We start from the raw sequence: 15,935 nt of genomic DNA, 5'->3' as shown, positions 1-15,935 counted from the left end.
GTCCCCTAGTAATTGACTTTTCCACCCTGGGAAAAAGCTTCTGACTATCTACTCTGTCCATGCCACTCATAATTTTGTAAACTTCTATCAAGTCGCCCCTCAATCTCTGTCGCTCTAGTGAGAACAATCCGAGTTTCTCCAACCTCTCCTCATAGCTAATAACCTCCAGACCAGGCAGCATCCTGGTAAATCTCCTCTGCACTCTCTCCAACACCTCCATATCCTTCTGGTAATGTGGTGACCAGAATTGCACGCAATATTCCAAGTGTGGCCTAACCAAGGTTCTATACAGCTGCAGCATGACTTCCCAGCTTTTATACTCAATACCCCTGCCAATGAAGGCAAGCATGCCATATGCCTTCCTGACTACCTTATCCACCTGCGTTGCCACTTTCAGTGACCTGTGGACCTGTACACCCAGATCCCCCTGCCCGTCAATGCACTTAAGTGTTCTGCCATTTACTGTATAATTCCTGCCTGTATTAGACCTTCCAAAATGCATTACCTCGCATTTGTCCGGATTAAACTCCATCTGCCATTTCTCCGCCCAAGTCTCCAACCGATCTATATCCCATTGTATCCTTTGACAATCCTCTTCACTATCTGCAACTCTCCCAACCTTAATGTCGTCTGCAAACTTACTAATTAGCCCAGTTACATTTTCCTCCAAATCATTTATGTATACTACAAACAGCAAAGGTCCCAGCACTGATCCCTGCGGAACTCCACTAGTCACAGTTCTCCATTCAGAAAAGCACCCTTCTACTGCTACCCTGTCTTCTATGACCAAACCAATTCTGTATCCATCTTGCCAGCTCACCTCTGATCCCATGCAACTTTACCTTCTGTACCAGTCTGCCATGAGGGACCTTGTCAAAGGCCTTACTGAAATCCATGTATATAACATCCACTACCCTTCCATCGTCGATCATCTTTGTCACTTCCTCGAAAAACTCGATCAAGTTAGTGAGACACGACCTCCCCTTCACAAAACCATGCTGCCTCTCACTAATACGCCCGTTTGCTTCCAAACACATCTTCCCTTCACACACACAACCCCCACCGGCGTCAGCATTCCGCGAGGATCGTTCTCTCTGGGACACCCTGGTCCACTCCTCCCTCGCCCCCAACACCTCATCCTCTTCCCACGGCACCTTCCCATGGAATCGCAGAAGGTGCAACACCTGCCTCTTTACCACCTCCCTCCTCACCGTCCAAGGGCCCAAACACTCCTTTCAAGTGAAGCAGCTCTTCACTTGCATCTCCTTCAATTTAGTCTACTGTATCCGCTGCTCCCAATGTGATCTCTTCTACATCGGTGTGACCAAACGCAGTCTGGGTGGCCACTTTGCAGAATTCCTCCAGTCTGCCTGCAAGCATGACCCAGACTTTCCTGTCACTTGCCACTTCAACACCCCATCCTGTTCTCATGCCCACGTCAGTCCTTGGCATGCTGCAATGTTCCAGTGAAGCCCAATGTAAACTGGAGGAACAGCACCTCATCTTCTGATTAGGCACTTTACAGCCCTCCAAATTTAACATTGAGTTCAATGACTTCAGGCCATGAATTCTCTCCTCCATCCTCACCCCCTTTTTTCTACATTCATTTTTATTTTTTGTCCACTTATTTTTATTCATTTACCAGTGCTTTTATCCCTTTTTATTCCCCCCCCTTCACCCCAGACACCCTCCCCACATTCCTCCCCTCACCTTGGACACCCTCCCCCCGCCCCCCCCCCCGACTGCACTCCTCCCCTCCCCCCGGACACCCATCACCCCACCTCTCACCACACTTCTCCGCTCAACCTGGACACTTTCCCCTCCCAGCAATCATCCCCTCCTCCCTGCGCGATGTCTCTCTCGCCCCCCGGACACCCTACACCACACTTCCCCTCCCAGTCCCTGCATGCTTCCCTCCCCATGGACACCCTCCCAACTCCCCTTCCCTGGACACCCTACCCCCAGCTCCTCACACCCTCCCCCCCCAGGCACCCGTCCCCACTATGCCCCTGACCCCCTCACCCCTCCTGCTCCTCCCCACAACCCCAGACACCCCTCCTGCCACGCATCCCTCCCCTTCTACATCAGATGCCACCACCCCCAAGGAACACCCTTTCCCCTACTCTCGGACACCCTCATCACACTGCTCTCCTCCCAACCTCACTCACTTCCCCAACCCCTCATCTCCCAGCTAATCCTAGACCTGTCTCTCCCACCCCTTGACCATCATCTTTTGAGAGCATCAATCATGACTTTCCAACATCTATGCACTGCTTCCCAGCAGAGCAATAGCCATCAGAATGCACCCAGCATACCACAGATGTCCACAATGTGAGCAAGGCCCTGGCAGCTAAGTTGACTGACTTTTACACATCACACTTGTCAAAATGTGTTCTATACAGGCATGTTTTTCCCACCAATGTGGGCGGACGAATAATGATACACAGATGTGTATTACAATGAGGATCCCAACATCCGATGGCAAGAAACACAGTCTGTCATTGATGGCCAGGGCAGACAATTGCAAATTGGTTTCATGATGGTGTGAAACCAATCTCGCCATCAAACACACCCAAAGCTGGTGGGCACAGAAAATCCTGGCCAATAAGAATTCTGATACAGCTAGTTTAAGTGCTGCGTTGAGTGATTATCATTGTTTTCCACCCCACCCTGGGAACAGCAGGGGAAAGAAATAATTTTTAAAAAAAATTAAATTCATTCATGGGATGTGGGTGTTGCTGGCTCAGCCAGTATTTATTGCCCATCTCTAATTGCCCTTAAGGGCAATTAAAGAGTCAACCACATTGCTGTGGGTCTGGGCTCACATGTAGGCCAGACCAGGTAAGGATGACAGATTTCCTTCCCTAATGGACATTAGTGAACCAGATGAGTTTTAATGACAATCGACAATGGTTTCATAGTCATCACTATACTTTAGTTCCAAATTTAAAAAAAAAAAATTGGATTCAAATTCCACCATCTGCCGTGGTGGGATTAGAACCGAGAGGCCCCCAGAGCATTGCCCCTGGGTTTCCAAATTACCGGTGCAGTGACAATATCACTATGCCATCATCTCGCCGTCTCCCCCACATCCCCTGCCTCCCCCTCCCTGAAGCTCTAACAATGATTATCAATAATGATCAACAAAGTGGAGTATCAGGAATATTATGCTCATTAAAAACTAATGATTATTTTTGGACAAGTACCCAATCTAGCAACATGACTCATCCTTTCAGTTGTACAAGCAAGTCTTGCACAATCCAAATAATGGATTGGGCAGGACAAAAACCCAAGTCAAGTTACAATTGGCAAAATGACATGTGCTCAGGGCATGAGTCCCAAGTTATAAATAATTGATCAAAGGAACACATGACAATTTAAATCTTAAAAAACCTTTCTGATCAGAAGATAAATCTAAGGTATAGCCAAATGGAATGGATTAAAATTAAATCAATATAGTAGCATTTTCAATAAAAGATCACCTTGCATCAAATTCTGCTCTTAAGTTGTGGAAAAAAACATCTCTTGGTGCAATGAATGCCAGCTTGATTGGTTGTGTTAAGAGATTAGCTAGAAACAGTAAAAAAAAGTACCTATTTTTTTCTTACTCAATATATTCAAAAAGGTAGCACAAGTCTTCAAAACAGAAAGTCCAAAAGGAAAGACAGGAAGCTATAAATGCAGCTTGCAGAAATAACATTAAGAATTAGACTTTTAAAGAATCTTGTGTTTATTCCAAGTAATGTTTTCTGGTCAACAATCTTTTACAAAAACCGTTTACCAGCTCTTCCATTCATTTACAATAATGCACTGATGATATAAAACTGGTTTTTGGCACTTAGATTTTTAGTCTGGACAAGAGTAACAAAAAAGAATACAGGAGCAAATATATTACAATTTTCACTAGTATACCTGCATTACAAAAAATAAAATCTTGCATGTCATGGTATGTTATAAATAGATTTACAGTTTGACACTGTAATAAACATACTATTTTGTCCACTGAAACAATATAGGCCCATACAAAATAATTTAAAAAACAAACTGAAGTATTTGCCAAACTAATCAGCTCAGTCTAACATTTTCTCAAAAGGTGACAGGAAGCTATATACAGGGCACATTTCCCCAGTTTTTGATCAAGCTGCTTTCAATTAGACCAACAGCACAGGAAGCCAACAGGTTATGGAGGAAAGAGTTACATGGTAGAGCAGAATTTATTTGACAATAGGCCCATTGCCCCCAATAAAAAAAAAAAATCTGTTTGGAGAAGCAAAAAAGTTTCTGTCACATTTCATGCAAAATTTCCAAGCAGCAACCCTGTCTTAAACAGTTCTGGAAGATCACTAAATGATTCCATGAAATCCATGTCAAAAAGCAGAAGGGCACTGAGAAGTTAAGTATTTTTCCCCAGTCTCAACAGCTACAGCTCCATAGAGAACCTCCAGCACGATTCTCAATTGAATACTTGTTTGAGCCTTGAATATAATGCCCACATGGTGGAACTGGCTGTTGGTGGAGTCCAATCCTATCCCCACAAGGGCACTTCCAGTAGAGGTTGCTGGATAAATCGTCAGGTATGGGCATTCAAGCCATTTTTCACTTTAAGAAAAGGGGCATTGTGGCAAATTGTAACAACCCTATTAACACTTGGGTATCTCAGCACAGGCCAGAAATCTTTATGGCACAAATACTGACGGAGCCATAGGAGGATCACTCATCTCAATTTTATTTCATCACTCTTCATACTCAGATGAGGACAGCTAGCAGTTCTTTGGCAGTGTTAGGCCAGACAGATCTGTCTCCTTTTGAGTTCAGTACAACAGGTATATCACCTACAATAGCTTTCCTCATGTGTGAAAATGTACTTCACACATTTCCACAGTTCTTCCCCCTTTCAGCAAATTCAAATCTTAGCAGCCATTTAATGCTTGGAAATATTATATCTAAATCATAATGAAAAGGAGGTGTAAGATATCTAAACATAGAATTCATAATTTATGAATGCTTTGTAAGATTATAAAGCACATTGACTGTCATGTCAAGATCCAGTTCTATCTTTCCTTAAAATGTGGTTGGGCCTCAATGGCCAGCCCAACTTGTGCTGTTCTTAGAATCCTGCCATGTAGTTTATACCCCTCTTGCACTATTTTTACCACAGTACCAGGTAATGCATCCACAGAAGGAACACGCAAAACAATTTCATGTTCAGCTGAGTTGTACTTGAGGCCAATGGAATTCATCTTCTCCAACCCATGCTTGGAAAATATTTTGCACAGTTTCTCATCAATCAAGCATAGGCCTTCATAGAGGTTCTTCAAAGTTGGATTGGAATTAGCAAGGTCGTCCTCTGTTACACACTGGGATGTCTTCTCTAAGATATCTGCCACTGCTAAGACATCTTTGCAAAAACTATGAATACCTAGATGAGAGAGAGAAAAAAGGCTTATTAACATGCATTTGAAAAACATGAAATGTTAATTCAATAGAAGTTCCATTCCGTATTTAAATTTCCTCAAGATGCTTTGACTTGTATTCATTAAATTCCTAATTGTGACAAGCTCAGATTTCCAACAAGTAATTTCTCACTCAACCCAAAAATCATGCATTAAATCCAACTGCAGGAGCACAAATCCTTTAATTAGGGTATTTATGAAAGGTTAAAGTAGTAGCTGAAAAACAACCTTGAGCTTTAGAAGCTCAAGAGTACACTAATACAATTTGTGTACTAAGGGTGCTGGTGGATAATTTAACTCAACTGCAGCTGAGATCACCCAACATAGACTAAGAATCAAACCTTCAAGGTAGTACTGCACTAAATGGTTAAGTGATAAAGAAATGCAATGTTGTTGAAAAATTTGCTTGTTGCCAAGTATGATACAATGAAATTCTTCAGATTGTTTGAAATTGAATTTTTCTATTGAAAAAGTTATCCAGGTTAGAGCTTTTTTTGCATGATGTAGTCCTTATTTGCATTCTCATCTCTGTACCCCAATTACACTAGAAAATCTGCTCACCATATAGCCTGGCATCTTCAACACACTTTCTCATTCTTCTATTGCCATCTTCAACCCGGGCTACAACTTTCTGATAGTTCTCCTGTAAAATCAAACACGAGGTGAAATAGACACTTTTGAAAATAAATCAGAAGGATCTTTGTACAACTAGAACTGCATAATTATTTGGATTCCAGAACAATTATACTTTTATTCAGGATCTGTGTTAAGCCCATAATAAACATTACAGAATTGTTTATCGAGTATCTTTTAAAATCCTGCTATTATGTTAATCAATAAATTGGAAATGTGCACAATATATTCTCCAAATAATCCAAATGTAAAATCACTTTGCTGCTAAAAAAGCCCAAATAGATAAATTTATTGAACCATCAAGTGACCAGTGAGTAGCTGAATATAGAACCAAAAAGATCTGAAGTATGAGTCCTTCGCCTGTGCTGATCACAGCTAGGGTAGGGACAAATAAAGTCTTTGCATCCTGGGTTAAAGAGGTAAAAGGTTAGCCAGGGTGCCGGCTCCAGATCCAGCAGCTTCCTGCTGAATGTTATGCAAGTACAGTACTGGATCATTGCTTCCACCAGTTAAACAAAATGCCAATGGTTAAATTCTAGGTGCAGGTATGACAAGTGGCCATATGGAAGAGATGCTGATGCTGAGCAGCACCTAAAAATGCACGTAAGAGAAAGATCAGGGAAAAATATACAAAATGATTCTATCACTTGATTATCATGAGCATTTTGACAAATTTATGCTGTAGTATACAAGCTACTCATTCAAAGGTGAACTTAATTATTCAGTAAAAGATTGCAACCAATTCCCAGTTTGCCACCATTTTTCACATGAAGTTGGCTTGCTTTGTTTAGAATCAAGAGCTTGTTCTCAACAAACTCCTGACAACACACCTTCAACTTCAAGAATCAGAGCCCCTGCTCGCTCATCCACCTTGATGCTGCAAGTCACCTGCAATGAGCATTCGGATGGTCCAGTGCAGAATCCAAACTTCCGATGTTCCATACAGGCCTGAAATTTGGCTTCAGGAATACAATTATTAGAATGCAAGGTTATAATCCAGCACACTTAAATCACTTTAATAACATTTGCTCACACTAGTGTTAAAAAGCACCTACATTTTCTATATTTGGGAGCCAATAGTTAACAGGTTACACACATTTCCAAATTAATTTTACATTTCAGTTCCTCAATATAAATTCAGACCTGTATATCAAAATTCATCACATGGCAACTGAATGCCAATAAAGATGCATCAAAAACTATAGCAATAAAAGGGCAAGGTTTTGTGCACTTTGGCTAAGTCTGGACCACTTTCTTTTTGGCCAAAAACAAAGGAAAATTTGTTAGATTTAAAACCAGCTTTGTGGCTAACTGAGATAAAAGCAAAATACTGCAGATGCTGGAAATCTGAAATGAAAACAGAAAATGCTGACAGCACCTGTGGAGGTAGAAACAGTTAAGAGTCCTTATGACTCTTGAGCTCTGAAGCAGTCATATGGATTTGAAGCTTTGATTTTTTTTGTCTCTCTACAGATGCTGCCAGACCTGCTGAGTTTTTCCAGCATTTTCATTTTTTATTTGCAGCTAAATTTACTGAATGCTACTATCAGTCAATCTCCTTGGCTGCTTGTATGTGTATCTGATCAAATCAAACATTACCATCCAAAGACAGTCTAGGAATTCAATTTCTGTGGTAATGTTGACCAGTTCCATCCTAGCCACCACTAATGTTGCAAATTCCAGGCTCAGAGAGAAGTATAAGACAATAAATTGTGCCGCATATTTGACCAGCTTTCCAATGCATTGCTTATTTCAGCTTCACCAGTGCTCTGATAGAAGTGCTTGCTTATAACAAGCTATTTCTCAGAATCTGCTTGGAGAATGGCAATGACTATAGCAACAATTTCATCATTTTCTAGGCTTGTTGGAAGAAACTGTTCCCCCTTAATGTATTTCTAAAGCACAGATTTTATAATTATTGCATTATTTGTCCATACAGTCTCAGTACCATTATCGGTTTAGTGCCTAGCGACCTAGTGGAATCATCTCTTCCCAGATGTGTCCATCTGCAACTGCTGGGTTACAAGTCCATACTGCAAAACAGACCACAATTTGACAATAAACTGACAATCATTTATAATAGCCATAATTGCTAAAATTCCACACTGAAAAACCCAAATGGATCATTCTGCGGCTATCGTTTTAGAAGAGCATAGGGTTCTTTGTTCGCATTTCTGACCAGAACATCTATCCTGGAGGGCTCAGCCCTGACACTGAGTGGAAGGGGGAAAAAGTTCAATTTTCTAGCACTGATTTTATTAACTTAAAAATTGCACTTAAGTGGACAAAATAGTGGATGCTTATACAGGCAATGCTCAGTCACCCTTTGATACTGACCAGGATTTTGCAGTTAGTGGTCAAGTGATAAAGAAGCTGCTTACAAAGATCTAGCAATCTCTTTGGCATGGGTTTCACCTTTCTTGATGCTAATTTAACTTGTTAACAAAAGGGATATCTGGCATTCAGCAACAGTGATTGCATCGCAGAGGCTAAGAATCCAAGTCACATTGAAGAATTCTCAAAAGTAGTTAAAAAAAAAGCAATTATTAATCCTTCACTCCTGATAATTTTAGAGTGAAATAAGAGATTGGTACATACATATGGGATTAAGGCAGAATCTAAAGTATCAAACTTTAGTTTTATTGTAAAAGCCCTTGAAAGAGCATAAAAATTAAATTCATGCCAAATCAAGTGATTTTGAAGATAGAAGATTTTTCCAACAGCGTACCCTTTATTGGAGCAGGGAATCAACTTCAGGATGTGTGTTTAACTGCACACATGTTGACACCAGACTATCAGTTTCACAACTGTAATAAATAAAGGTTACTGTTGAGCCCTGCATTTTCCACCAGGTAAGCAATTTCTAAGCACTATTAAAAAGGGTATGCTGTTGGACAAAGGTGACAAACATGGTAGCAAATAGAGGCTTGGCTGCAGATTCTATTTTGGTCACAATCACTATCTAAGTGATACTTGCCTGCAGGGTCTGATGTTCTTTAACTAACTCATTCATTTGGAGTTGCAGCACTTTTTGACTAGCACATGAACTAGAAGGCATCTTGTGTTGCATTGCATTTTCAGCAGTACACTTGCGAGTCTTGGCAGAACCCATTGAATCTTGATTGTCTTCAGTCTTGTGTTGGATAGGATTACCACAGAGAGTCAAGAAGCCCCTAGAATTCAAACATATCATTCCACTTAACTGACTTTGAAATAATGTGCACCTATTATGCCTTTCACATCCTTAAATTTTACAGATGCTTGCACCGTTTGACCAGTCTATCAGTTTACTGCCCAACTCTGGCTTGCTGTATATTGCATATTAAGAGTGTCTAAACGAAGAACAATCAAGTTTAATGTTAAAAAAACAGAATTAAAATGGTTTAACACTTAACTTCAATATCACAAAATGTATGTAGTATATATTGAAGCACTAATTTGTGAACAGAGTCAGTAGCTGGACTATACAAACCCAGACAGACTCTGATTTCATACCAGCTGCAAGTTAGCTGCAGAAGTTATAGAGGTGCTAGTTAGCTCACAAAAACACCCAGTCAGAAAGGAGAAAATTGGCCAATATCCAATTTCTGACAAATGCCTGTGGATGGAGATTAGGTGAATAACTTCCCCACCCATCAGAAAGAATAACAAAACATACACAGCCCCTTTTATATCCTCACCATAGGCCACAGTGAAACAAAACAGCCAAACTTATCCCATCGAGATGACTTTGTACAACCAATACCATTAAGCCCCATTGGTTCTCCCTTTCTGCTAGAGGAATCAGACAATCCATTTTTGGGGAATGCTGGCAAGGACACTAACACCACATTGCTTTTCTTCAGATAGCACCATGAACAGGAAGATGAGGCAATAGTTAACACCTGATCCTCAAGACAGTAAGCCCAGCCTCCTCAGTACTGCAAGGTCAAAGTCTAATTTGTGCTCAAGCCTGAGAATATAGGAAAAACATAGAACAAGGGCATTTTTACCTCCTTGCATTGAGCTTCACAAAAGTGGAGCCTGAAGAAGTTGCTCAATGGAATTCCACGCTTTTGCTATCAGACGCAATTTTTAAAAACCTTGACATCACACTTAAAAGAGTGTGGTGGCTCATCTTGCCGAGGATTTTTACTTTAAAAAATTCAGTATCACTCCAGGAAAGGGAACATGCATTATAACAGTTGAAAAACTGTTTACCTCCTCTGCTTTTAAGTAAAAAAGAGCCAGGGTACTTTCAAAGTCTGAAGTACTGAATTACCTTTCTGGAAAACTTAAGGAAACATACCACAGGGAGCTAATATCCTTTAATCACCCACCATTCCTACAATACCAGGCAGTTAAGGAAGGGAGAGGTCATTTTAAAAACACTGCCATATTTTCCAGCAACCCATCTGTTCCCTCAAAAGCTCATTAACATTGAAAGCAGCCTCTATCCTTCAGGGTCACCAGAATACAGCCAGTATTGTCCGCTGCTCAGTTTGAATAGTAAATGCTAATGAAAACAACCCCAGCCTTGGCATAGCACTAATTTCTAGGATTGCCAAATGCCTTAAGACAGCTGCATCTTCACTGATTTTGTGCATCATCTCATCTTTACTTAATGAAGATACAAACAGTTGCTGATAAATGAAAAATTGTTAAGAGCAACCCTGTATTAATTTTCACACACAAAAACAAGAATAGCTGGAAAACTCAGCAGGTCTGGCAGCATCTGTGGAGTGGAAGACAGAGTTAATGTTTTGAGTCCATATGACTCCATCAGAACTGAAGAGAAATAGAAATGAGGTGAAATAAGCTGTTTGAGGGGGTGGGACAGGTGGAGCTGGATAGAGGGCCAGTGATGGGTGGAGGCAAAGGAGAGATTGCCAAATATGTCAGACAAAAGGACAAAGGGGTGTTGACATTAGCTAAAGGATGTGCTAATGGTGACATTAAGGGTAGAATGAGCAAGTGACAGGTGGCCCTAGTGGGGGTGGGGTGGGGGTAAGGGATCAAAATAGGCTAAAAGGTGGAAATAAAAGAATGGATGGAAATAAATTTAAAAACAGAAATAGGTGGGAAAATAAAAAAATTTATAATAAATATTAGAAAAAGGGGGGATCGGAAAGGGGGTGGGGATGGAGGCGAGAGTTCATGATCTGAAGTTGTTGAACTCAATGTTAAGTCCGGAAGGCTGTAAAGTGCATAATTGGAAGATGAGGTGCTGTTCCTCCAGTTTGCGTTGAGCTTCACTGGAACATTGCAGCAGGCCAAGGACGGACATGAGGGCAGGGTGGTGCGTTGAAATGGCAAGCGACAGGGAGGTCTGGGTCATGCTTGCGAACTGACCAAAGGTGTTCCGCAAAGCGGTCACCCAGTCTGCGTTTGGTCTCTCCAATGTAGAGGAGGCGCCGCATTGGGAACAGCGAATGCAGTAGAGGAAATTGAGGGAAGTGCAAGTGAAGTGCTGCGTCACTTGAAAGGAGCGTTTGGAACCTTGGAAGGTGAGGAGGGGGGAATTAATTTTCATTTGAAGAAGCTATTGATCTCCAGATATAACTCAACATCCTGAACTTCTTTACACTCTTGCTCAACACCTCATTGCAATGAGTTCTAGCAATTTCTGCATAGGTTCTGACTTCTCACCATAAGCCAATTAGAAACTTCTGTTCTTGTAGGGTTCATTTCAACTTCCTGCTGGCATTAGGGTGAATGCTTTTGGGAGAGGGGAGAGCAAGAGTCAGACAGGCAGAACACCCTAAATGGTAGACATTGCTGTAAAGATCCAATTCAGAAAAACGTTGCTGCTGTTCTAAAAAGCTGCAGTGGATACTCAAAACAAGGTGGTACAGGAAAATCTGAATAGCAGAACAAAGAGACAATTAATGTTCATACCTAAAAATCAGTTAGAACTGAATTTGTCTGGGATGTCCTGCATTTAAACTTAATGTCGACAACTTCAACAGTTTAAGAGTCATCTGCCAGCTGTGAATTTTAAAGCCATTAACATTACGTGCAAAAGAGTACACACATCATGTCTGCCTCCCTGTAATTTTATACCACCAGATACCTTATAAAGTATTAAAAAGGCTAGATTTTGAGTTGTGACTCGGCTCAAATAGCACTCAGCTTTTAATGTACTGATAAATCAGTGCCAAATTCACATTCTGGCAGTCTTACTATCAGATAAAATTTACTTAAAAGTACAACACTGATAAGCTTTCACAAGTTTATCCGGGTGAATAATTAAGTTACAGGCTAGGAACATTCTATGCAATTAGCATGGTGGTGAGGTGGGGGGTAATCTCCACCCGACTACATGTGTGCACAACAGCTTGGTAGTGCCCTTGTCTTGATTTTAACCTCCCCACCAACCCCCCCCACCCCCCCACCCCCCCACCCCCCCCGCCCACCCCCATCTCAGCCATCTCAGATTTGAGTGCATAACCTAGACAAACCAGAGCACAGAATGATGCCCATTCACCTTTCTAGATAGATGCAAGAGATCCCATAGCAGCACCTGTTTGCAGGATATCATTGATATGACCCCTCCTCATCCCTATAATCCCTCCAGCCCCACAACCCTCATATCACCCCTCCTCTAATTATGGCTTTGAGCATCCCGATTTTAATTACTCCACCATTGATGGCCATGCCTTCTGCCGCCTAGGCTCAAATTCTGGAATTCCCTAGTCAAATTTTTCTTCTTCCCAAGTTTAAGTAAAAACTTAAGAATCAAACTTTTGGTCATGTCGTCCAATTCTCCTTAACCTTGCTCTGTCAAATTTTGCTTTACAACACCTGTCAAGTACTTTAGGAGATTTTTAATCATGCTAAAGGCATTATACGAATTGTCATCAAATAAATTCATCTCAACTTGGCAATCTTAGTTGCATTAGCTACAAGTGTCCAAGATGCCTGGGGTGGGAGAACGAACACCTTACACCCCCAACTTGCCTGCTTCCAACCTCTGTGCAAAGAAGTCTATGTATTTTATTGGGATTAGCTCAGGCTTGGCTGCAATGGCTCTCAAAGATCAAGCAGCTCCAGTCATGGTCATTATCCATGGCTACATACGCAGAACAACCACTTGAACAAGATGACAGCAGAGTATTGCAAGTGAACAAATTCCCTTCAGGAGGGGATACACAAGCATACACAAAAAGTTAAAAACTTCAAAACACCCAGGTAAATGAAGAATCATATTGATGCAGCCCAAGAAACAGGAGCTGAAGTATGTCACATGGCTGGCTCATCAAGCCTGCTCTGCCATTCAATAAGATTATGGCTGATTTATCCACCTCACCTACACTTTCTCCTACTATCTCTCAATTCCCTTGATGCCCAAACATATATCACAGAACATCTAGATATGGGGATCTCCTTTGTACTGCCTCAAACTTCTGATGCCATTCAAGTATGGTTTTGAGGTTTAAGCATACTTTTCCCCCCCATATTTGCAGAGGATAAATTATCACCCTAATCTAGAACAGCCTAGCTTTCAAACAAAAGAAAACTTGCACTATACATAAGATTGTTTGCAAGGTCACAAAAATTGAAATAACGGTTCCCGGACAACAAGCAAAATGATTAATCAAGGTCTTTGGGAGATGACATTCTGTAGCTGCCGACAGAACAAAACTAGACATCAATTTGAAATGTTTCGGGGTATTCACAGAACCCGACAAGGTGCTGTTTAAAATTATTGGAAACTAAAATCCAGAAAAAGGCCCAACAACGCACGAAAAACACATCAACCTCCATCCAGCGCCCTCGCCTGTTTGTGACACTTGCCCCAGAAGTAGCTGCGGGAATTCCCATTCGAGTTTCAAGTCGCAAGCATCCGCCTGCTTACTCAAAGGGAATTTCGAGCTGTTGTGGGTTTGACTTAGCTTTTTCGTCTCTCGCCCCATATATTCCACATAAATAGATTCCTTAACGTGACGAACACGCATTTAGTTCCTTCTCGGTAAATGGCATTCACAATGTTCGAACGCTAAAGGAAACTTGAATTTAGTCAAACTTTCGAAGCACATTTCGTAAAGTTACCGGAGAATAAACTGTAAAATACACCATGATCCAGCAATAAAAATAAATAAATTAGGGTTAGGTTTCGTGGAAATATGGTTTCTACTTTGACTTATTGGTTTCAAAGTGTGTTTCCGGCTCAGAGGAGCCTGAAGCGCCTACGTGAGGAGCAGCACGACAGCAAAAGCAGCTGCTCCAGGATCATTGCCAAAAGCCCACTGAAGCGGCTGTGGAGTCAGCGTGGCCACGTTACACGGGGCAACATATCACTCTCACTTTAACTGGATTTGCAAAGGTTCAATTCTCAGAAACTAACACCCAGCCCCTTCCCGGCGCCTGTCAATACCATCCAGACTCAGAGCCCACACTCACCCTCAAGCAGCCGCTACACAGCCTGCATCCCTCTAACAGAAACACCCCCCACCACAAATCCCCGGGCTCTCCGACCACCACCCCCCAACCCAGACCCACGCCCCCCGCAGAGCGCGCCCCCCCCCCCACAAACACCTCCGACCACCCCGCTCCCAACCCAGACTCTCCAAACACACCACCCCGCTCCCAACCCAGACTCTCCAAACACACCACCCCGCTCCCAACCCAGACTCTCCAAACACACCACCCCGCTCCCAACCCAGACTCTCCAAACACACCACCCCGCTCCCAACCCAGACTCTCCAAACACACCACCCCGCTCCCAACCCAGACTCTCCAAACACACCACCCCGCTCCCAACCCAGACTCTCCAAACACACCACCCCGCTCCCAACCCAGACTCTCCAAACACACCACCCCGCTCCCAACCCGGACTCTCCAAACACACCACCCCGCTCCCAACCCAGACTCTCCAAACACACCACCCCGCTCCCAACCCAGACTCTCCAAACACACCACCCCGCTCCCAACCCAGACTCTCCAAACACACCACCCCGCTCCCAACCCAGACTCTCCAAACACACCACCCCGCTCCCAACCCAGACTCTCCAAACACACCACCCCGCTCCCAACCCAGACTCTCCAAACACACCACCCCGCTCCCAACCCAGACTCTCCAAACACACCACCCCGCTCCCAACCCAGACTCTCCAAACACCACCACGGCTCCCCGACCACCCTCCCTCACACCATCCCTCAACCCCCAACCGACCACCCCCCTCCCAACCCCGGACTCTCCAACCATTTCCCCCAAGCCTCCCCAAACCCCCAGGCTCTCCAAGCTCACACACACGGCCTTTCTATAACTGATTCCTTCCCCGAAGCCGTTCGCCCTGAGCCGGCCCAGGGAGGCAGCGGTTCACTCCGTGGTCCAGCTCCAGCTTCCACCCTTTGCCAGGGCCGGGATCCGGTCTAACCACCCTCAGCCCAGCTGACTGATCCACGGAAACTCACCTCCCGCTCCTCCGTGATGCCCAGATCACCATTTCTTTACAGCTCCGCCTCACTACACACAAACACATGGCCGCCATCTTTACTTTCAACCCAACCGCCGGCTCCTCACTTTAAAACCGCAACAGGCCCCGCCCCCGGATACGTGCCCCGCCCCCGGCAACAGACTCCGCCCCCGGATACAGGCCCCGCCCCCGGCAACAGGCCCCCCCGCTCCGGCAACGGGCCCCGCCCTCGGAAAACAGGCCCCGCCCCGGCAACAAGCTCCGCCCCCGGCAACAAGCCCCGCCCCCAGCAACAGGCCCCGCTCTCGGTAAGAGTCCTCCCCCTCTCGGCAACAGGCCCCTCCCCTGGTAACAAGCACCCCCAGACTCCCTACCACACTCCTCCCTCCGGAACTAGTCTTTATTCTCTCTTAAAAAGATGCTGAATTTTCCCAGCAATTTAGCCTTTTCA

At 43.5% G+C, this 15,935-nt stretch overlaps 1 protein-coding gene across 1 annotated transcript; it reads right to left on the bottom strand.

The window, feature by feature from the left end:
• Positions 1 to 3,706: 3,706 nt before the first annotated feature.
• Positions 3,707 to 15,602, bottom strand: LOC144685742 (grpE protein homolog 2, mitochondrial-like). Its single transcript, XM_078550571.1, has 4 exons — positions 15,483 to 15,602; positions 9,064 to 9,259; positions 6,015 to 6,096; positions 3,707 to 5,419 (listed from the first exon to the last, which is right to left on the bottom strand). Exons 1-4 carry the CDS (start codon positions 15,557 to 15,559, stop codon positions 5,052 to 5,054), a joined length of 723 nt encoding a protein of 240 aa, XP_078406697.1. The 5' UTR covers positions 15,560 to 15,602; the 3' UTR covers positions 3,707 to 5,051.
• Positions 15,603 to 15,935: the final 333 nt, after the last annotated feature.

This window comes from Cetorhinus maximus, chromosome 10 (assembly GCF_964194155.1).
Source record: "Cetorhinus maximus chromosome 10, sCetMax3.hap1.1, whole genome shotgun sequence".
In the NCBI taxonomy this organism is placed as follows: Eukaryota; Metazoa; Chordata; class Chondrichthyes; order Lamniformes; family Cetorhinidae; genus Cetorhinus; species Cetorhinus maximus.
This window is presented reverse-complemented; position numbering and strand designations above follow the sequence as displayed.